This window comes from Xyrauchen texanus, chromosome 15 (genome assembly GCF_025860055.1).
Source record: "Xyrauchen texanus isolate HMW12.3.18 chromosome 15, RBS_HiC_50CHRs, whole genome shotgun sequence".
NCBI classification, from domain to species: domain Eukaryota; kingdom Metazoa; phylum Chordata; class Actinopteri; order Cypriniformes; family Catostomidae; genus Xyrauchen; species Xyrauchen texanus.
Window position 1 is genome coordinate 28478354 of NC_068290.1, and position 24341 is coordinate 28502694.

General features: G+C 34.8%; 1 protein-coding gene across 7 annotated transcripts; it reads left to right on the top strand.

Annotated features, from left to right (window-relative positions):
- Nucleotides 1-1828: 1828 nt before the first annotated feature.
- On the top strand, nt 1829-23725 carry rxrbb (retinoid x receptor, beta b). 7 transcript variants are annotated; one of them, XM_052144006.1, is made up of 11 exons: nt 1829-1862; nt 3128-3330; nt 3451-3598; nt 4972-5151; nt 12516-12667; nt 14262-14391; nt 14807-14939; nt 19931-19972; nt 20109-20200; nt 20310-20415; nt 21689-23725. In XM_052144006.1, the coding sequence occupies exons 2-11, from the start codon at nt 3184-3186 to the stop codon at nt 21825-21827; spliced, it is 1269 nt and encodes a 422-aa protein (XP_051999966.1). In that variant the 5' UTR covers nt 1829-1862; nt 3128-3183; the 3' UTR covers nt 21828-23725. The 7 variants fall into 7 exon arrangements, with proteins under 7 accessions (XP_051999966.1, XP_051999963.1, XP_051999969.1 ...); XM_052144003.1 differs by having other exon boundaries at nt 1839-1957; XM_052144009.1 differs by having other exon boundaries at nt 1839-1957; nt 14265-14391.
- The last annotated feature ends 616 nt before the right edge of the window (nt 23726-24341 follow it).

Here is a 24341-nt window from a genome sequence, read left to right on the forward strand (position 1 = left end):
TAATGCATTAATTCAGTGTGATTTAATTTTACAAAAAATAAAGTGTTAAAAAAATGTAAGCAAATAATTGCACTTCCCCAAAACCATAATAAGGAAGATTCCTGAGAAATGCAAGCTTGTAGTTCCACCTGTTTACAGTAAGAGGGCAGTAAGTGAAATTTCAGCTGTATGAGCAACGCGCAGTTTATACAGTGAAGAAAACACTTCAGTAGGCAGAACTACACAAACATGCGTTACGTTCTTATGTTCAAAACACTCTAAGGGATTTCAAGATGTGTTTAAAGATTGAGGATTAAACTTTATTTAACTTGAAACAGTGACCTAAACATTTTATGTTTATGATGCAACGCACCCGAGACACTACACAAGCATGTCTGATGCTGGATTGAGATGGTGCAAAATTTGGAAATTACCCATAAATATTTAATCACGAATAAAATCAAAGAAATTTCCTTCAAACTTATTTCAAATTACTATCTAACTAATTATTTTCTTGTAGAGAGATTTAATTGTGATGTCGATATATTCTGTACATTTTGTGGTCTGCAGGAGGAAACATTTTTTCATTTATTTTGGAGTTGTCCCTACTCGACTTGTTGTTGGTCTGATTTCTGAAAGATTATTTGAGATCATATTATTCCCAGCTTTCAACTTTGTTTTGAAAATGTTTTATTCGGTTTTTGTTTAGCTATGACATGTCTCTTCATAAGGAATATTATTTGATTAATGTTCTGCTTTTGTTGGCAAAGTTTAGTATTCATAAATGTAAGTATGGTGGTTATAAACCATTAGTTTTAATGTTTAATTCAGAGATTCAACAATACCAAAGAACAATTTCCAATTTGAGTAACAAGAAAGCTGTAAAGTGTATTGAAATATGTAAACAATTTGATATTTTTATTAAACTGTTTATTTCTTTTCCTTTTTGTTGTTGTTTGTTTTAATATACCTCTTGGCTCTAGATGTAAAAGTTTTGAAAGCATTAATAAAAAAAATAAACAAATGTCTGATGCAGGTGTAAACTGACGGGTCCTTAAACAAGCCCTCATAATAAATCTCAAACTGATTTACAAATTCTCTTGAGATATGGATTGCTGTGAACCGTATGCCAATGATTGACTTAAGATCAATAATATGGTAGTAAACAATACATTGTATTCTAAAGCAGCTTTTTGTATTGTCTTATTAATGATTAAGAATGTAATGCATTTTAATTATCTGAATATTTTTTATCTATCTATCTATCTATCTATCTATCTATCTATCTATCTATCTATCTATCTATATATATATATATATATAATTTTTAAATATTTAGAGATAACTATGCATAATTATATATTGATATAAATATGTATAATCATTAGATACTGAATTATTGTTATATAAGGGGCTTTCTCAGCAAATATTTGTATTTGCGATTAATCACTGATGAATTAATCGGGACACCATGTCATTTGTAAAATCTAAAAAAATACAAAAAGATTTGCAGCCCTTATATATATATATATATATATATATATATATATATATATATATATATATATATATATATATATAAGGGCTGCAAATCTTTTTTTATTTTTATTTTTAGATTTTACAAATACTTATATATATATATATATATATATATATATATATATATATATATATATATATATATATATATAGGGCTGCAAATCTTTTTTTTATTTTTTTTTAGATTTTACAAATAATTATATATATATATATATATATATATATATATATATATATATATATATATATATATATATATATATATAATTATTTATTTATTTGCTTGCATTTATTTTTTTAAGCGAATAGACTGACAGTGTCCACTAGGAGGCTTGACTAACAAGGTATTTGTATGGATGCAAACATTTATGGCTTGAACTGTAAAATATTGACTAAACGATGCTGTAAAGGACCCGAATCGTTGCTGTTGGAGGACGAGGTATTTTGTTGGGTGAGATTGGAGTCAAAGTGCTTGTGTAAATTCTGTAAACTTCATTAAAACGACGGAAAAACAAACAAACAAACACTTGGGTGAGCTAGGCTAAGCTAACACAAGCTTAGCGTTTGCTCCCTGTATTCTTTTGGCTCGCTATTTATTAGTTTTGCTCAAAATTGTGTTAGTATGTAAATAATGTGATTTATGTATTTTGAATACTGTTGTAGGGATAAAAATGCTTTATTTTACTCGTAAACAGTGCGTTAGCCTTCATTAGCACGTTAGCAGCACTCAGCGCTGCGTCTTAAATAAAAAAATAAATGTGTTAGAAAATAATAAAATGACGCTGTAACTAATGTTTTTATCTTTATTTCAGCGATATATTGTCAGTCGGATGGAATTGGACGATATTAGCGTTGATAGTGCCAGTTTTGGTGGGGATGAATGTAAGGAACAGGGCTTGGTTTCCCAAAAGCATCGCACGCTTAAGTAGATCGTAGACAACATCGGCGCCAATGGTTTCTACGATCTACTTAAACTTGAGATGCTTTTGGGAAACGGTGACCAGATTTAGGATGTGTTTCAAAACTAAGTGAGCTGCCTACTTAGGCTGCATTTTTGGGTGATATGGGCAAGATTGAACCTTCGAACGGTTCGAGTCTAGCGAATCACCTTCCTAGACAGCGTCTCGGGACATCATAGACTGAATTGTGAACATGTGAACGTTCAACTGGTCCATGATGTCCAAAAATGCTGTCTAGGTAGGGCATAGGTAACTCGCTAGGGTTTATAACACATCCTTAGACAGGCCATATCTGCCACTTGGATTGAAATCCCCATGTCGCATCAGCAGACAAAAAGCCTCTATTTATTGCCTAAAGTATATATTTCCCACATTTTCAACTATATTTAAGGAAAACACATTTGTTCAGAAGCAAAGTTGTGGGTATGGGCCAAGCTTTGCTCTAGTATTTCGTTTCAATGTACGTCCAGTACCATTAGTGTCCATTCTTTAATTACCATCTGATGATTTAATGACATACTGTATGTATTTCATGCACTGTATGTATGCTTTAATGAAAAGTCTTGCCTGTATCTTTCATTATGCTCATTGTATTTTCCTCTCTCTAAATCCCTCTTTGTTTAATGTCTGTCTTTTAATCTCTTTTTCAGTAGATTATCAAAGGTCAACAGTCTCCTCTCTCCATTGGCCAGTGTAGTTCGCATCTATGAACTCCTTACCGCCCTCCAGCTCCGGCATCAGTAGCCCTGTAAGCTCCGTAGACTCGCCACTCTCAGTTGTCAGCTCGTCCATCGGCTCTCCCGGTGTACCTGGCACCCCATCCATCGGCTATGGCCCAAACAGCAACCCTCACGTGAGCCAAGTTTTTCAGGACGCTATCATCCCCCAGTATCATAAAAAGGCTGTATTGCTACTCTTTGGTGAGCTTGGTTTTCTCGTCACATCTTTGTCTGTTTATTTGTATTTCTTACAGATAAACTCCTCCATGTCTGTGTCTGGGTTACATGCTGTCAGCAGCTCTGATGATGTTAAACCACCTTTTGGCCTGAAATCTATTGGTGGATCTGGTCCAATGCTATCACAGAAACGCTTGTGTGCTATTTGTGGAGATCGCTCCTCTGGTACGTACTAGAAGATAGAGGTTTCAAATTGTCCTTATATGGACTTAAAAGGCATAAAAATTATTTATTTTGCCTTGTTTTCCTTTCTAAGCATTTGAATACTCCAAACTCATGTCTTCTATAAATTGTAGTCAGGGTAGATGCCATATTTAATGAAATATGGAATCTATGGATATAAACATATATGTATACAGATGTACAAGGGATAATAAAATATAGTGGTGCATTATATATTAAAGGTGGGGTATGTGATTTTCTTTTTTGACCATTTTTTCAAAATAACTTGAAATCCTATTCCTAACCCACTTACTGGCTGTAAATTAGAAGCACTGAAATGAAAATTAAGCAATTTAATCATCTGTGGAACGGGCAGGACTCGAAAAACTCCAGCCGATCATTTTCAAGACCATCTAGAATCATTGGACAGAAAATGTGTCAATCAAACGGTCGTACCATGCCCCCTCCCCCACCACCCTGGCGCTACGTGTCCGTTAGTCATCAGCTGCTTTCAGATGGAGCGGCATTTACTACACAGAGCTGTAGTTCATCACTGACAAGCTGGGCAATTTACCCTTCATTATCACGGCCCAGCTTGTTAGTGAACTACGGCTCTGTGTAGTATACGCCGCTCCATCTGAAAGCAGCTGATGGCGATTTACTAATCAATGAATGCACTTTATGTTATGTGCTTTACTGACGAGATGCGCATAACAATCTCATCTGATAACGTTATATCGGTCAGCCCTATATTTAGCCATAAACTTCGGTGACAACCAGGACGTCCAATATATTTTTATATATTTTATATATATTTATACAATATATATTTACATTTCAAAAACATCAATTTTCTAACAATACTAATGATTTATGTGACTGTTGAATGTTAATAATATCTGGTGCAACTTACCGCTGAATGTTGTGCCATGTTGACGGTCTTAGCAGGTAAATGGTGACGTCATGCAGAAACTCCAACCTATGCTAGCCTGGCTCGCTCTCGCGCATCTGAGTTTTCGCTCGTGCATGATTGCGCGTCCATGTTTTTCGAATGGGTGGAGTCAGGGCCAGCGTTGGAGGAGAGAAGGTAGGACCTTATGAGTTGTGTATTTTCAAAATCTGCCGGCCGTTTTGCAAATCACATACCCCACCTTTAATATACATCATTAGAAATGTGAACAGGTGAGACATGTTTGAGAAACAAAGCGGGAAGTATCTCCTTCACTTCAAGAAAATGGGTTTAAGTGAGACACTTTCATAGCTGTGTGCAAATTGAGAGAATTTAGCAGCTTGATAATTATAGATGTGCAGTGACTATATTAAAACAGGAGTGGTGGGTGAGGGTGACAGATGTGAATGTTATGTTATGTGTGCAGGTAAGCACTATGGCGTGTATAGTTGTGAGGGCTGTAAGGGTTTCTTCAAGCGCACAGTTCGGAAGGACCTGAGCTACACCTGCAGGGACAACAAGGAATGTCTGGTGGACAAACGCCAACGCAATCGCTGCCAGTACTGCCGCTATCAGAAGTGCCTGGCCTCAGGGATGAAAAGAGAAGGTGAGTACCTGTCAACACCCCTCTAAAAGTACAGTGGGGTGCAATAGTCCACTAGTGTTGATGCTTCTATTTTGCACTCTTTTAAATATAGAGTGTATTGAACTTTTCACAATACACATAGTTTCAAAGCAGCTTTACAGAAAATTATGCTGTATTATCTGCAATTTCTTAAAGTCTTTGTTGAGCAGTTTCATTGAAGAAAGTCTTTGAACATCATGCCTTAAAAATTAGGCCCCAAGTGAGCAAGGCAAAGGAACCCCAAACTCCATAGGATGTTGGTTTATGGAGAAAGAAAACCTTGGGAGTAGCCAGGCTCAGCTGGGGGAGCCAGTTCCACTCTAGCCATACAGCATGAATATAATGCCAATATCAGTTAGCTATGTGTAATACGGGCCATGTATTAATTAGTAATTGACCGAAATGGTTTTTTTAATAAAATGCCGATATACATAGGATATCACCCATAGTACATAAAATTGCTAAATAAATAAATTAACTTTTATTTAGCATAATTGTTACCCAAAATATTTAATATTAACTTTGTTTTTTAAAATAAAAAAGATAGGTAGATTACCTGTTTAGTCATCCCATATACATGAAATTGTTAAAATATAAAAGTGTGAAAGGAATAACAACAGTGCTCATACTTCCAGTCACCACAGATGTATGTGTGCATTAGAAATCAAATTCTCACAAAAAGGCCTAATACAATAATAATAATAATAATAGCTAGTAATTATAATGATGTTTTTAAACAATAACTTGCATGTGGCATTGCTATGCTATTTGGTTTTTACTCAGTTTACTCAGGCCTTTTTCTGAAAACTGAAGGAAGTATTTTTGAGTTCTGTTTGTAGCTGAGATGAAAATATCCTTTTAATGCCTTGAAATTCTCACATTCTTTTATCCACATAAACCCAGTGTAATGGTGTTATTTTAGATTTGTATAGTAACTTTTAGCTGCCAGGTATATTTGGAATTACACAAATTAGAGAATCTAGAGAGCATGTAACATTGAACTGAAATCGAGCATGTCTATTATCTATGAGCACAAGAAGCAATTTTTGTGTTTATAAGCACAGAACTGCTTTTAAAACACTATCATGGGCCTATCATGAGTTCACTAAAGAGAACAGATCTGCACACATACATTAAGTGCAGAGTGTCTGATTTTTATATATTTAATTAAATCAAAACACTTGGAGTTTAATAAACATATTACGATTTTTATTTTAACTAGTTAAGCACTAAATATGACATTAATAGCAGTTATTTAGCCTACAAAAATTATTGGAGGATCTAAAAACACGTGAAGGACTGAACAACAAGGTAATATGTACATTTGATTTAATGAAGTAGTTGGTGTAGATGGATTAGGGATGAGCAACTTTGATGTTGATGAGGGCCAACATTTTTTCTCCTTTCTACCAAAAGGCTGGATTACAAATCCACAATAATTTCCTCATTATTGTTGGTAATCTAAGCAGGACTAATGCAATTTGTTTTAAATATTTTATTTACTATAAAAACTAATAAATACACTACCATTCAAAAGTGTTGGGTCACTTGCCTGAAATAATAATAATAATAATAATAATAATAATAATAACTTTATTTTGTATAGCGCTTTTAAAAGTTAATTCTCAGAGCGCTTTACATAAGCAAAATTAAAAGTAAAAAAACACATAAAAAGGCATGATCACACAATACAAAATATTTCACACAAGATTACAAACCTAAAAACAAATTATAAATAAATATCAAGACAGATTAAGACCATAATATACATCTCATTAACAACCACCAATATCACCTCTACCCAAATAATGAGTTTTAAGGGATGTTTTAAACCTTTTCAAAGATGGTGCAAATCTTATTTCGGAAGGCAAGGAGTTCCATAACTTTGGGGCGACTGAAGAGAATGCCCTATCACCCATTGTTTTTAGCTTCGTTACCGGAACAGCTAAAAGACCGGCATCAGCAGAGCGAAGATTACGTGTTGGGATGTAGGGCATTAAAAGCTCGGCGAGATATTGAGGAGCGAGTCCATTCAATGCCTTGTACGTCAACATCAGAATCTTAAAATCAACACGAAATTTAACCGGTAACCAATGCAAGATCTCTAAAATGGGTTTTATATGATCTCTTTGTCTTGTCCTAGTCAGAATACGTGCGGCAGAGTTTTGTACCCACTGAAGTTTGTTCAGAATAGATTTTGATGCTCCTGCTAACAAGGCATTGCAATAATCAATTCGAGAAAAAACCAGAGTATTAATAAATTTTTCAGCTACAGGAAAGGACAGCATGGGCCGTAATCTGGATATATTTCTAGGATGAAAAAAAGAAACTCTAACAGTATTACATACGTGAAGATCGAATGTTAAATTAGAATCGAAAATTACTCCCAAGTTTTTTAATTTTGATTGGAACTGGATTACAGAGCCGTCCACTTGTAACGCTACAGGTTGCACTCTGCGTAACTGGTGGGGCGAACCAATAAGCATCACCTCAGTCTTATCACTATTTAAGCATAAAAAATTAGCAGACATCCAATTTTTAATAACTGTGATACAGTTAGAGAGATGTAATACGGCCACATTTACATCAGCTTTTGAGTGAACATATATCTGGGTATCGTCCGCATAAAAATGAAAATCAAGACCTAGAGACCTCAAGAGTTGGCCAAGAGGAAAAATATAAAGAGTGAAAAGTAAGGGACCCAAAATTTAACCCTGAGGAACACCAAATTTCACCATACCAGCCTCAGATCTGCAGCCACCCAGCACAACAAATTGTTTGCGATCCGAAAAATAAGACTTAAACCAGCTCAGAGCAGAGATGTTTCTCATGATCTTAAAAATCTTTTGATATGAAGGTGTATGCTTAAATGTTTGAAATTAGTTTTGTAGACACAAATATAATTGCAACATAATAATTTATTTAATTACAATACTAACATTTTATAGATTATTATTATTTTTTATTTTTATCGATGACTTAGACTGAATAATTTAGAAAAGAAGCCAATAAGTGCCCAACATAAATGGGAACACCTTCAATACGGTTTAAAATGCATCCCAGGGTGATACCTCAAGAAGTTGGTTGAGAAAATGTCAAGAGTACATGTCTGCAAAATCTAGGCAAAGTGTGACCACTTTGAAGATGCTAAATTATAACATAGTTTTGATTTATTTTGGATTTTTGTAGTCACAACATTATTCCCATATATCATTTTCTATCATTCCATAGTTGTGATGACTTTACTATTACTATAAAATGTGAAAAAATAAAAATAAATAAAGAATGAGAAAGTGACCCTAAACTTTGGAATGGTTGTGTATATACTGTATATATATATAGTATGGCTTGTCAATTAACATGAATTTAAATACATGTTCATTGACAAGCAATACTACTGAAGTAATAACAATATATATATATATATATATATATATATATATATATATATATATATATATATATATAAAATAACATAATTAAATGAAATGTCTTATTTGTATTGTCTGTACATTTCCAACCAGAATCCTATTTACAACCCCACCTCAGAAAGGTATTGTTGCTTATTCAAAAAAAAACTAAAAAGAAAACATTAAAAGATAATATATTTTATTATTACCGAAATGTAAATATTATCATCAATAACAATACTGAATATAAGAACATAACATTTTAGTGCATAAATATTTTCTGTATACAGAAAAACTGTTTCCATTTTGACTGGAAAACGTGGTTTTCGTAGTCAATTCTCTTGTTTTATTACTCATTTTTGCGAACAGTAACTGTTTGGAACAAGAGACCTCTTGTGGTAGATAGTAGATATAACACCCTAGCCTGAATGCAATCTTCACATGAATACTTTCAATGTACTAAAATCAGTCTTCAATCTAATATTTTTTGAGTGCCAGTTGCCCTTCCCTGCTGCTTAAATGAGACTGTGTTGCAAGCGGGTATATTGTTGTAATACGATGGCACGTAAAAACAAAACAATCTGTTATTGGTCGTTTACATGTCACAGATGGCTCCTTAACATGCAAACGAGTGATTCTCGGCACCATCACAGCTTGCTAAACCAATCATCCAAACGGGGAAATGTATTTGCTGATACTGAAAAAATACCAAATATCGGCCAATTTATTGGCCGCGGGGAATATTCTGGAATATGTTTCTGTCACAATGCACAATGCACATCAAATGCTGTGTAGAGATCAGTTATAACTTTATGCGTTAGCTGTCTGTTCAGGTGGTGTTTTTAGTATTCTGTAAAACTGCTGTAGTTTATTGTTGGTATTGTTAATGTACAATCAGCATTATGTTGATGGAAATTCTGCATTGTTCCCATATGAGGTGATTGTGTCAGCCACTGAAAATGTTGGGTGGAACACTGTGACAGAGACAGATTGATTGGTTTTAGTCAAACAATGAAAGAACAAATATCAGTCAGCAGCCCCTGACAGCTGATGGAAAGCACTTCTTCCGTGGGTGGGGCAAAAGTGCTGTTTTGAAAGATGTTGATGTTGAAATGGTTAGATTGTATTCTTTTTTTAAAGAAAAAGCAAGTTTTTCATGATTGTCATACACAACAAATCAGTCACTCCGTCCTAACATCTGTTCTTGATTTTGCAAAATGTCTTTGATGTTTACTAGGGCTGGACAAAAATATAGATTTTACGATGCATCACAATCTTTGTTTGAATGATATCGATTCCTAATTCCCAAGATCAATCTTTCACTCTATGTGGCAACCCTCTATAATGCAAGTAAATCACTCACATGTGTAACCAAAGCTCATGATATGTGACTAAAAATGTTGATGATTAGCCACTGGCTAGTAAATGTTCAGATTGCACTTACTAGTGATTTGAGTAGTATAGTAGTATTGAGTATTCACTGCATGTTGAGAGTAAAAGTTTGGTTTGACTCATTCTGTGTGTCCAAAGATGAGATCCACAGATCCATACGACATTGAATATTGTCTCTTTTAATACCTTTTTTGTTTTTTAAAATCAGTTGGTTAAAAGCAACAACAAAAAATGTACATTTTAAGTCTAATAACACATGGATGCACTGAGGAAATTACACATGTCTTCTCGTAATATGCCCACACTTGCTGATGCTGGTTGTCTTAAAGATTACCGATTACCAATGCATATAAAGTTTTCTGCTTTAGTTGTTGTTGTGTTAGTTCACATTGTTTCTAGATTATTGTGCAGAGGGATTACTTTATCACAAAAACTTGAATTTTACAGTTTTTTGCCCTGGCACAAAATGACCAGCTAACATCATTTCACTAATCATATATGCAGCACCTGGGAAAGTGTGAAGAGTACTAGTCAGGTGAAATCACTATCATTCTGATTGGATTATAAGAGCAGACTGTTTGCTATAAAAGGAGGGAAGAAGTGCTTCCAATCATTGTGTTCTTGTTCGCAATCTTACCTCTAAATAAAGACGTGCAGTCATCATCGCTTGGAAATCAAAATGTCCTCACATTGCACCTAAAATAACCATTTACAGGATCATCAAGAACTTCAAGGAGAGAGGTTCTTCTGAATGTCCAGCAATCGCCAGGATGGTCTCCTCCTGAGGAGTCGGCTACGGAATCGTGTCACCACTAGTGCAGAGCTTCCTCAATAGTGGCAGCAGGTTGGTGTGAGTGCATCTGCACGCACAGTGAGGTGAAGAATTTTGGACAATGGCCTGGTGTCAAGAAGGCAAGCAAAGAAGCCACTTCTTTCCAAGAAAAACATCAAGGACAGACTGAAATTCTGAAGTAAGTACAAGGACTGGACCGCAGAAGACTGGTGCAAAGATATTTTCTCTGATGAAGCTCCCTTCCGACTATTTGGCACATCTGGAAAATTGTTAGTCTGGAGAAGAAAAGATGAACGCTACCGTGAGTCCTGTGTCGTGCCAAAAGTGAAGCATCCTGAAACCATCAATGTGTGGGGTTGCTTTTCATCCAAGGAAGTGGGCTCTCTCACGATTCTGCCCAAAAACACTGCCATGAATAAAGAATGGTATCAAAACGTGCTGCAAGAGCAACTTCTCCAAATGGTCCAGGAGAATTTGGTGATGATCCGTGCATTTTCCAGCATGATGGAACACCATGTCACAAGGCAAGAGTGATAATGAAGTGGCTCGGAGATCATTACATTGAAATTTTTGATCCATGGCAACTCCCCTGATCTTAATCCCATAGAGAACCTGTGGTCAGTCCTCAAAAGGCGAGTGGACAAACAGAAGCCCACAAATTGTGATCAAATCCGAGCTCTAATAAGGCAAGAATGGATCGCCATCAGTCAGGATTTGGCCCAGAAGCTGATATCCAGCATACCAGAGTGAATTGCAGAGGGTATGAAGAACAACTGTCAACACTGTAAATATTGACTCTTTGCATATATTGAATGTTTTTGCCATTAAAAATCATTTTGTTCCAGTGTACCATAGAAACATGTGAAAAAAGAATCTACAAATACTGATGCAGAAACTTAGCAAAACACAAAATGTATGTCACTGCCAATAATTTTGACCATGGCTGTACAATGTAAATACTTGTAAATAGTAATGAATTATGCACGTAACAATAAAAATGAATCAAAATATATAAACAACATAATATGTCCAATTTCAAGAAATGAACTGATGGAATGGACTGAGTTTGAACATTTTTCTAAGCTAAAATGTGAACAGATTGATGAAAAACTATTGATAAATTATAATTTGTAAAATGAATATCTTTAAATTGTACCTAGAAAGGTTGCCTAGAAGGTAACTTTCAAATTAAGAGCATTAGCTGAGAGGCATTGTAACAGAAATGTATCCATATGAATTGATATAGAATTGAATTGAGTTTGAATCGAGAGCTTGTGAATCTGAATCGAATATGGAAATCTATATCAATATCCAGCCCTAGTGTTTACCTGTGAATGTGTCATTTGAGTGGTTATAAGTAAGTTAACAGTCGCTGTTATACAAAACAACTTGCAGTACATATGACAGGGACAGTCTCAATGGATTACCCCTTGTAAGGTTTGAACCTACCACCTTTTATATACCAGCCCAGATCTTAAAGGGATAGTTCATCCAAAAATAATAATTCTCTCATCATTTACTCACCCTATGCTGTCTCAAACTCATATGACATCTTTAGAACACAAACCATGATATTTTGTTTTTGCCCATAGTTTTGTCCATAGTATGCACAACACTTTCAAGCTTAAAAAAGACAGAGGTGTCACTTTATACCCCCTGTGGGGTTTGAACCTACAACCTTTAATTTATTAATACAGATCTTTAGCTAGGCTACACCTTCTTAAATGCCTTGTCTTTTTATTTTCCCGCAGCTGTTCAGGAAGAACGTCAGAAGAATAGGGAGCGGGATGGGGACTATGAGTGCAGCAGTGCAGTGAATGAGGAGATGCCAGTGGAGAAGATCCTGGAGGCTGAGACAGCTGTAGAGCACAGGACAAACCTGCATTCTGATGCCACTGGTTCAGTACGTGCATTTAAATGTCACTGATGGCTGGGGATTAAAGAGATATTCTGTCATCATTTAATCATCCTCATGTTGTTCCAAACCTGTATGACTTTCTTCCATTGAACAAAAAAAGGAGATATTTGGCAGAATGTTCAGTCTCTGTCACCGTTTACTTTCATTGTATGGATAAAAGATGCAATGAAACTGAATAGGGATACAGATGGTTGATCAATTAACCGACATTAACAATTTGTTTGAATATCTGTTACAATTTATTGTTGTTTTAGAAGAAACAACTGAAGTGAAGTAATTTGACTGATTTTAGTTTTCCATTGTTGAACTGGCAAAAGTTATCACCTCATAGGTTAATTGGGCATGCTTGTCTATTCGAACTTAGTTTGTTACGAAATATAATAAGGAAATATACAGTTGTTAATTCAAATGTTAATGTTGTAACTATTGCTAAATAATTCTGTCATGTGAGCCTGTTTTTTTTTCAGCCAGTATAGACTTGTTGACAAACAATGTTTAAACTTTGCCAGAAATTGCAACCTTAAAACTAAGGATGTCCTGATACCATTTATTGAGTATGAGTACAGATACTTATTTTTTGGTACTCGCAGATTCAAAGTCTGATACCTGTTTTTTGTTTTATTTATTCTGAAATTCCATATCATCAGTTTACTTCAATTTTATCATCAAAATGGTGTTTAAATAAATGAATTGATTAAAACTAAAATCAAATGAAAATATAAAAATTAATTGTCAACATAACATTGTATTATTTTTATCAAATGAACCTCACAGGACAATCAATATACAACATTGGAGTTACATTTTGCCAAATAAAGTGCTGCATAACAAAGATATTGCTTAAATATAATACAATTACTATTGATTTATTAATATTAGTATTACAGTGAATATTAAATAACTATACAGGAGTGATCCATTTCTATCGTATATATTTCTTTTTAAATTGAGCTTTTATTTTGATGGAGCTTTTATTTGGAAATGTTTCTGTGTTGCTATGATGATAGCTTCTCAATCCGGAAAAGCCAGTTGCTACAAGACTCAAAGATATTTATAAAACTGAAAAAGGCTGCTATATAATTAAATAAATACATTATGCTGTCTGTATGTGCCTCGGGCTACAAAGTATTGTATTTTCAAAACTTTCATTTTTTTGTTTGTGTTTCTATGAAAGATGACAGTGTTCCCACAAGCAATGCATGCAGAAAGTGTAGCATTCCTGTTTCATCTTACCTTCTCTTACGTATAACAACATTTAGGTCAACCATGACCTGAGACGTAATGTTTCACAAGTTGTGAATTTGGGTTGTAAGCAATTAATTTGTAAAGTTATGCCAAACATTGAGGCAATGTCGGTTTCCTGCAGTTTAACAAAACAACAGGTATTTGAAGCTGTTTTAATGCTGTTGAATTCTCAATGTTTGTAGTTTTATATCCCCAAAAACGGTTTGACCAAGACAGAGAGTATTGAGAACCATCAGAGTCTTACCAGTTATCCACTTCATGTTTTCCAGAAGTGCTAGTGTCATTTGCCCTGTTAACTGTCCTCCACTGATTCTGTGGCTTCTCTGTTCTTCAGCAGAATGATCCAGTCACTAACATCTGCCAAACTGCAGACAAACAGCTGTTTACTCTGGTGGAGTGGGCCAAGAGAATCCCTCACTTCTCTGAGCTGCCTCTGGACGACCAAGTCATTCTGCTCAGGGCTGGTATGAGCATCTGACATTATCATACTTATTTTGTCAGTGCTTATATGGATAATCTGTTGTCTATCTTGGTTATTGGCCTAGCAAATCACAATACAATGTATATCTTAAATATTCAATATGTTGGTGCGAGTGTATTTGATAATTTATATACAATTGAAATTGTATAAAAATAAATATTTATTTGAACACTCAGTTGCTTTGGACAAAATCATCTCCTAAATTAAAAGAATAGTTTACCTCTAAAATGAAATGCTTTCTCAAGCCATACGGTAGCATAGTGGGATGAAAAGACCTAAAATGAAGTTGTTCTTTACTGGAGATGTTGCCTTAAAAAAAAGATTTTTTTATAGTGAACTAACCCTAAGTGTCAATGCAAAATGTATCATTAAAAATATTTTATGTTTTTGTAACACAGGATGGAATGAGCTCCTGATTGCTGCATTCTCTCATCGCTCCATCAGCGTGAAGGATGAGATTCTGTTGGCCACAGATCTTCATATGCCCAGAGACAGTTCTCACAACTTGGGTGTGGAGGCCTTCTTTGACAGGTCAGATTGCACTCCTTGTTTATTATTATTTAATACCTGTTAATTACTGTTCAATAATGTAGTAGTTTTAGAGGTTTAACTTAGAGATTCTCTGATGTATCTTCTCAAACAATTCTGGATCGATCCACAAAAATGTATGGAATTATAATTTATTAATTACACTGTAAACTAGGGATGCACCGATATTTATCGGCCAATTAATGACCAAATTAAAACCATTGGCAAATTGGTTTAAGCATGAAAACACAGACATAAAAGTCTGCTTGTTCATTTATGATTAGGGCTGAAATGTTTAGTCGACGTTATCGACATTCGTTGTCGAATAGTTGTTTGATTTTATTTAATGTTACATGAGATCACATTAAACTCGAATGATGAGAGCAGCACTGCAGTTTGCACCTGACAGGAGAGGAAGAATTACACAGCTCACAGTCCAGATGCACCCTAAACTTTCCAAACAGCTTCAGGTGATATAGATCACAAAGTATGATGGAATTATAATGCAAAAATACAAAGTAAGTAAATACAGAGGCACTCTCCTTGTGGAATATGTGGAGCTGCCGCTCCGCTGAAGCAAAACTTGCATGTCGTGTGTCTTTAAAGGAAACACCCCGAACGTTACATCTTAAATGCAGTTATATTTAATGTGTTATAGCTTTATTAAAGTTCATAAAATACAGAAGAAGATCATGTAAATAACTACAAGCTCCGACTCTATCTGAGGGAGAGAGATTGAAAATGCACCCAGCTGATGTACACTCTGTCGCGGGGACGCTCATCCCTCGAGCCTGCACATGCTAAAGCTAGATTAGAACTTGATGGCTTGCGACTTATTGAACCATAATATATGTCAGTGTGCATTTCTTATTGTGAAGAAAATAGGCTATATGCAGCTTTATTAATATGAGAGAGTTTGTTTTTTAGTGAGTTAAAGATGGATTGAAGTGAACAGAAAGGTGAAAGGTTCGTCACACTATACACTCCAACAAAATATGTTTTTGATTTGTTTTTGTTTTGGCTGGTTTTCCAATATAAATATGTAAAACTCTTTTAAAACAAAGTAAATTTTCTTTAGCAGCTATACGGCAGAAGAAAAAAGTATTATCTGAGAATATTGAATATAAGATGCGTTCACCTGAGAAGCAGCATATGAGATATTTAGACTTGCTTTTTGAGAATAGATCTTGAATATACCTGTATTTTGTCTTTATTGCACTCGCAGAAGTATAACCAAGTGAAAAAATATTTAAGATTCATTCTCTTAAAGCAAGTCTAAATATCTTATATGTTGCTTCTCAAGTAGATGTAAAACAAAAACACTTGATAACAATAGGATTTTTTTGCAGTGAATTTCTTTACTGAATTAAACTTGTAAAAAGTATTTTTTCCTCTTTAATTCAGTGAATGTCATTAAGAGGTATTTAAAAAAAATAGTTTTCCTCTTTATTGTTAGCAAGCACGTTTAATTCAACCTTTTTATTTGGGACACAAGCAGAATAATCGGTTAAGAGGTAATGATTAATCTTTACAATAATCGCCGTATAATAGTTAGATTAATTGATTATCAAAATAATCGTTAGTTGCAACCCTATTTATGATTAATTATCATCACACTTTGTAAATACTCTTTGAATTCCAATGCACAATCCAGAAATAATGATTTCCACAGAATGTAGAAGGGTTGGCATTCCAAAGAACATGTAATATTTAATTGTTATACTTTCTCACATTAATGAGGAAAAAACCTTGTTACGTGACACTTGTGAAAGCCTTACCTATATACTGGCGGCCAAATGTTTGGAATAATGTAAAGTTTTGCTCTTATGGAAAGAAATTGGTACTTTTATTCACCAAAGTGGCATTGAACTGATCACAATGTATAGTCAGGACATTAAAAACATGAATAAAATATTATTACAATTTGAAAAACATTTTCAGAACTTCTTAAACTACTTCAAAGTGTTCTCATCAAAAAAATCCTCCACGTGCAGCAATGACAGCTTTGCAGATCCTTAGCATTCTAGCTGTGAGTTTGTCCAGATACTCAGGTGACATTTCACCCCACACTTCCTGTAGCTCTTGCCATAGATGTGACTGTCTTGTCTGGCACTTCTCACACACCTTACAGTCTAGCTGATCCCACAAAAGCTCAAGTGCACAAGTTCATTTCTCATTCCAAATATGATGATGATAAAGTGGACGTTATGACATCATGCATACCTCAGTGCCCACATGACAGGGACTTCCCCATCCCATACCATAGTAGGATTAATTATGTTTTAAGCATAAAACTAATCAGTTGACTGCTGAGACTTATTGTAAATAAATAGACAATTACAAAAATATATGGTTTGTCTATTATTTCCATGCATTCTCTGGTATTTATGTACAATTATTGACAGTTCTGTAGCTGTAATTGCAGAAGAGCTGTACCTGCTATTATCTTCACCTGCCAATAATCTGCTTTGTGCCTCATTATATGATTGCAGTCCACATGAGAACTGCTGTAACAACCCGAATATGATTGGAAGTCAAATACATGCACAAGATAATGTTTATTTTATCATGTTTACTATTCTGTATTTAGGTGCGAATGCTCTTTGTGGCCAGAATCACAAGACATGATCTTGGAAAATTATTCATAGAATTTATGAGTTTTAAAGTTATCATCCTCAAATTTGAACAATATCAGACTTGTGGCTTCACTCCCATTATGTTTCTATGCATCAACAACTTCAGTTTAATATATTATTTAATTATTATATTATTAAATATTTCTGGGGGAAAAAATTGATAACTACAATGAATTTGAGCTTTTCTAACAATTTGTTTTCATGACTTTTATAAAATGTAACGTTTTTAACAACAAACTTCCAAGTGTCTCCTTTCGAGACCATAATTATGCCTGTAATACAAAGTGGGGATGAACTACAGCAATTGCATTTGTAGTATGTCCTTTCAGACTTGGAAACTGCGCTCGGAAACTGTCTCTGTATCGGCCTAATATTTTCATATTGGTGCATCCCTACTGTAAACCCTAATAAGTTAGCTGAACTTAAAAATTTTTAGTAAATCAGTTACATAACATTTTTTGTTTTCATAAACTTCGAAGTTTAAGTCAATTGAACTTTCAGATTTTGAACTACACATGGATGTTAATTCCTCTTAACTTGAAAGGAGTAAGCTGACTCATACATTTTAAAGGGGCATTCAGTAGTTATCTAGCTATCATTAGCATTGCTCTTCATGTACTTTAAGTACTGATATTACAGTTGTGTTAGACGCTATACTGCCATCTTTCGACGTGGATCAGCATGATCGTCTATGCTGCCTCGTCAGCTTTGGAATATTGTTTGCATTTGGAAAATGTCGGCGTTTGAGGTAATTTCTAAAGTTATTTATTAGTACTTGTATTAATATTATATTATTGCTTTGCCTAAAAACAAATGTCACAAATCAAGTGAGAATGCTTCTACTGTTAAGGATAGATTATTATTGTCACTCATATCAATAATCTTTGGAGACTGTCCATGTTTCAAGTTATTTCTAAAGACAGTTGTTGCCTTTATTAGAGAACTGCTTATTGTGAAATAAACCTCAATTATCTAGTGATACACAATGTTATGGTAAAGGAAAATTTGAATTGTTTTGATGATCAAATTTAGCATGCCCATGCATACTGTATTTGAAGAACTTGTTTTGTTTCCAGGAAAACCAACTTCACGGTTTACCCAAAATCCACTGTGCCAAGCTACTAAACAAATTAAGACATTTGCCATTTCATTGAGGAGGAGGTAGAAGTGCTCCCCTTTCTATAACTGTGATAACAAAGAAAATAAAATTACAAGTTGCATTCTGGTTGCATTTGTAAACACTGCTGAAAATTGCCCATAACTAACATACTATGTTTACACGCGTAATTTAAAAAAGTTTGAGGGAAACTTGTGAGTTTTCTGTAAAGTCAGTTGATACTATTTTATAGAGTGGTCTAAACAATTAATAATGTCTTAACTGTCCAACAAAAAAGAAGCAAAATCAATATCACTACTCATGTTTTTCTTCATCATCAAATCTTTCACCTTGTGTATGCCGTACCGATGTTTACTCTTGTTTTTTGCCTTTGCCAGTCTTTCTGTCTTCTTGCTTTGGGCCTTTTACGCTTCTGCAGTACAGCTACTGAATCTCCTGTTGTCTCTGCTTCTAAAGCTCGATTATAAGTATGTTCCATTGTGTTCTTTTTGCTCTTCGCTTCACCAAACAACACTGCACTAACAAAGTGTATCTACATAGATGGTAGCCAACGAGCATGAGGATTCTCTTTTTCGACATTTAGTGAAACATAGCGGGTCATGTCATTTCAACATGATGAAACACATTGAAGGGGTCATGTAGAATAAAACACTTTTTATAGAAAACTATTATGAGAACAGTCTTCATCTCATGTGAGTGTACACCATTCGGATCGAACAATTAATTTTTTTCATATGAAAAACCTTTTAAATTAGCCCCAAATTACTGAATGCACCTTTAATGGCACTTAACTTTAAATTGAACTCTTTAGATGAACTTAAAAATACCATGTAAGCTCAATTTAAATACTTCAAGTATAGGGATTTGAAAAGACAAATTAATTACACTCAAAACAATAAAACAAAATCAGGTTACTTAAATGGTGTCGGTTTTGTGAACTCGAAAGAGAAAGATCTCTTCAAAGTTTATTTATTTGAACTTTATATAATTTTTCCCTACTCAAAAACAATAAAGTAATTTCAGCATTAGGGTTTACAGTGTAATAATTTAATTATATTTTATGCAGATTCTTTACACAGAGTTTGGCAACAAGCCACTTGCACAAGAGTTCTGCCCCTATACTTAGCTGACAAGTTTAGATGCTTTCAGAATTGTTTTAGATTTTGTCTCCTTGAGTTGAAATTGAATCAAATCGTTAGATGCCTAAATATTTCCACCCCTTCTTTCTGATATCTTTACAGAGAGAGTGCAAATAGTACAGAGGTGGGAGCCTTATTCGACAGGTAACACCTGCTTTTATCCTTGATGTTTGAGTAATTGTCTATGGAGACACTGGGGACTGTAAATTTGCCAGTGGGTTGACTTTGAGCTCATTGAATGATGATTTGTTTCCTCTCTCTCTTTTGGACATATCTTCAGGGTGCTCACAGAGTTGGTCTGTAAGATGCGTGATATGCAAATGGATAAGACAGAGCTTGGCTGTCTGCGCGCCATAGTTCTGTTTAACCCAGGTGAGTAAGCTCTGTTGATTTTCACTTGTTTTATCTGTACTTTTTCTGTCCATAAGAGGAAAATTGTCTATAAGTCATTCTTTCCTTATTTTTCATAATTGTTTCTAAGATGCCAAAGGCTTGACTAGCACCAGTGAGGTGGAGCTTCTCAGAGAGAAAGTGTATGCGTCCCTGGAGGCCTACTGCAAGCAGAAGTACCCAGATCAGCAGGGGAGGTGAGTGTACCAGTGTATTCTGTAGTACAATTTTCGAAGTCCACTTAAATAGTTAATCAGTGTTTATTGCTCCAAAATATATTTAAATATACGGCCAAATGTATTGGCAGTGACATAAATTTTGTGTTTTGCAAAGTTTTCTGCTTCAGTATTTGTAGATTCTTTTTTCACATATTTCTATGGCATACTGGAAAACAATGATAAGCGTTTAATAAGTTTTAAAGCTTTTATTGGCAAAAAAGAGTGTTGACAGTTGTTCTTCATAACCTCTGCAATTCACTCTGCTATGCTGGATATCAGCTTCTGGGCCAAATCCTGACTGATGGCGATCCATTCTTGCCTTATTAGAGCTCGGATTTGATCACAATTTGTGGGCTTCTGTTTGTCCACTCGCCTTTTGAGGATTGACCACAGGTTCTCTATGGGATTAAGATCCGGGGAGTATTAAGATCCGGGGAGTAGCCTGGCCATGGATCAAACATTTCAATGTAATGATCTCCGAGCCACTTCATTAACACTCTTGCCTTGTGACATGGTGCTCCATCATGCTGGAAAATGCACCAAATTCTCCTGGATCATTGGGAGAAGTCTCTCTTGCAGGACGTTTTGATACCATTCTTTACTGCAGTTGAACCTCTCTCCTTGAAGTTCTTGATGATCCGGTAAATGGTTCTTTCAGGTGCTAAATTCTTTGCAGCAATTTCCTTGCATGTGAGGTAATTTTGATGCAAAACGATGATGGCTGCACGTCTTTCTTAAGAGGTAACCATTGCTAACAAAGAACACAATGATTGGAAGCACTTCCTCCCACCTTTTATAGCAAACAGTCTGCTCTTATAATCCAATCAGAATGATAGAGTGATTTCACCTGACTAGTACTCTTCACACTTTCCCAGGTGCTGCTGATATGATTAGTGAAATAATGTAGGCTGGTCATTTTGTGCCAGGACCAAAAAACTGTGAAATTTTGGTTTTTGTGAAGTTACTTAAAAAATGTTGTCCAATGAAGCTTTGTGTAATTATTTAAAATGCATCTGATCAGTCTGCACAATAATCCAGAAACAATGTGAATCAACACATCAACTGAAGCAGAACATTTGCGAAACACAAAATGTATGTCACTGCCAATACTTGTGGCCACGGCTGTATAGTGTCCTTAGAATTAAACAAGCTCTTGTGCTGAATACTTGTACTAGGGATATTAGAGAATGGGGAAAAAGCTTGTAAAATTCCATGACACATCACCTTCAATTGCTTGCTTGCTTATTCATAGGTTTGCCAAGCTCCTCCTCAGGCTCCCTGCATTGCGTTCCATTGGCCTTAAGTGTCTGGAGCACCTGTTTTTCTTTAAACTGATTGGAGACACCCCCATTGACACTTTCCTCATGGAGATGCTGGAGTCAACCCACTAGCTGTGTCAGAGGAAGATTGGGAGACAGGGGTTTCTGCCCTATGTCCTGGAGATAACTGTGACTGCACTTTTTCTTCCCAGGGGAAATACTGCGATTGGTCAGCCTCTGGTCTGGGGTATTTCTTTTCTTTTGTTTGTTTATTATATTTTTTTTCCTCTTGACTATCTCTTAAGTGCACCACAGAGTCTAGAGACCCAAAACTTGCCATGAAAATGTTGGTGCTACATTTCAACAGTAAGCTAATTCTTTATATATATATATAAATGTATAAAAAAAATACAAGTTTAAAAAACTTTTTAAGTATGGAAGCTCCAGTTACCTGACTGGCTTAGATAAGTGGGGTTTACATTTTGATAGAACCATTTGAGGCTTTTAAAAACACTGTGGATGATAAGCTTTAATCGTTTGTAAGTGTGCTTCTCCATCTCTTGAGTTTGGGTGCTTTCTTCCTGTATGGCTAATTTATTTTGCCCCGACCTACAAGGACTGGTCAATTGGGCAGATAGATGAATGAACTCATTTGGTATTATAGTTTAAATTGACAGTACTTTGCCAGTGCAAGTAATCTCGCAAAGAATATATATGCAATGAAGTTTGAAACGATGCAAAACAAAAAAAAAAAATAGATGTTTAATTTTTAAAAGACGCAATTTACATAATATTGTGCAATGTTAAGCCTAAATCCAGAGGTGGATGTGAGGGAAATGCAAGCACTCTTTATTATCTCACGCACTTATTTTATTATCACGTCATGAGTGCCTAACTGGCATATGCTTGATATATATTTTTATTTAACACGATTGAAGAAAGGAACAACAAAGACAAATCTCTGTTCACATCATCAGCCATTTTTGTAGGAAGCAGGAAGATATTTTTCGTTCTTTTTATTTTGCCTGAAGTGTCATAGGCTAAAATTGTCTTAAAACCTGCTTTTAACATCGGGTTTACTCTAGTTAGCTGTCAGTTAATGATACACTCTCTTCTCTTATCACATATCAGATAACTGTAAAAGAGTGACAATTCCTTAAGTAAACTGCACTACACTAAAAAATGTCATTCCGTTTTTTTTTTTTTTCATTGAATTAAAGCTGGGTCAGATTTTATTATTTTCAATATATATATTTACTTTGGTGCTTTGGAAATGACATTTGATTTACAGCCCTGAAAAAAAAGTGCACATTTAAAACTGCAAAAAAGAAAAGTTCAGCTATCTTCAGCTTTATAGAGATACTAAATCTGAGCAATACAAAAGTTCATCAGCAGACTGTTGAGCGGACTTACTGTTTGTATTCAGAAAACCTTCCAACTTGAAATTTCTACAAGTAATTTCTTCTAGTACTGTGCAGACCCTATTGTTCAGGGACTTTGTGTAGCTATTGTGTAGACATAGACTGGCTAGGAATCAATATATATACAAATATAGTCACTTTTATCTCTCTTTAGTTTTTAGCTGGCTTTCATCTTGCAGAAAAGAAGACATAGTTTGCACTGGATTTTACCATGAATCCTAAACTTTGGATTTTGTCTTATTTTCTCTGTGACCTGAGCTTATTTGCTTTTTGTTTTCTTTTGACTTACCATTGATTTATTTTATTTTTTTCATGGCATCTCTCTGTCCTTGCCGAAAAAAGTAATGGGGACAAATGCAAACTTACTTTTGCCATACATATATCTAACAAAAACAAAAAGGTTGTTTTTGTATGGTCTTGTACAACCAACATCTTTACTGCATTAGGCATGTTACATGTCTGTTGTTGCACTAAAATTGTCATACAATTACGATTGTAATGAGTTTCCATCAGTTTCTGTTGTCACAGCTCGTTTTAGAAGAGCTTGGTGACATTGCAAGAGAACCATCTGCTGTACATGACCCTAAATAAAGGTGGTGATATGTCTAACAACTATATCCCTGGATTTTGTGAATGACTGAGTTAATCTAGTTAACATGGCTTCAAATGAACAAGATCAAGTAATAGGTATATCACCCAAGCAATAGAGCTTTTCTGAATATCTGCATGGCTGTAATTCAGCGTGGTCGAGTTTGGAATTGCATACAACAATTCTCTCTTTATGTGGCAGACATATTAATAGTATGGTAGTAAACCTTTCCAAACTTGGCCAGTGATTCACTTATATTGTTGCCACATACTGGTGTTAATATGCAATGCAGAAATGGTCACTGAATTAATCAGTAAATAAAATCAAAATGAATGATCATTTTCAAAATGTGAACCACTAGTTAGAAAGCCACGAACATGGACAAGTGGAGTGTGATACAAACAGTGAATTGTACAATTGCTGATATATTGAACATCAGTACTCTTGGAACCTGAACTAACTGTTGAGTAAAACAAAGTAATATATAGCCAGTCATTTTTTTTTCACAACAATTAGTTCTCATGTCAACAACATTATGTGGAATCTTTGTTGCTAATGCAATTAGTAGCTTAAGAAACAGTGCTGTCTATGCTCAAGCAAGTACATTACTACCAAGAAAGAAAGAGTCCAACTCAA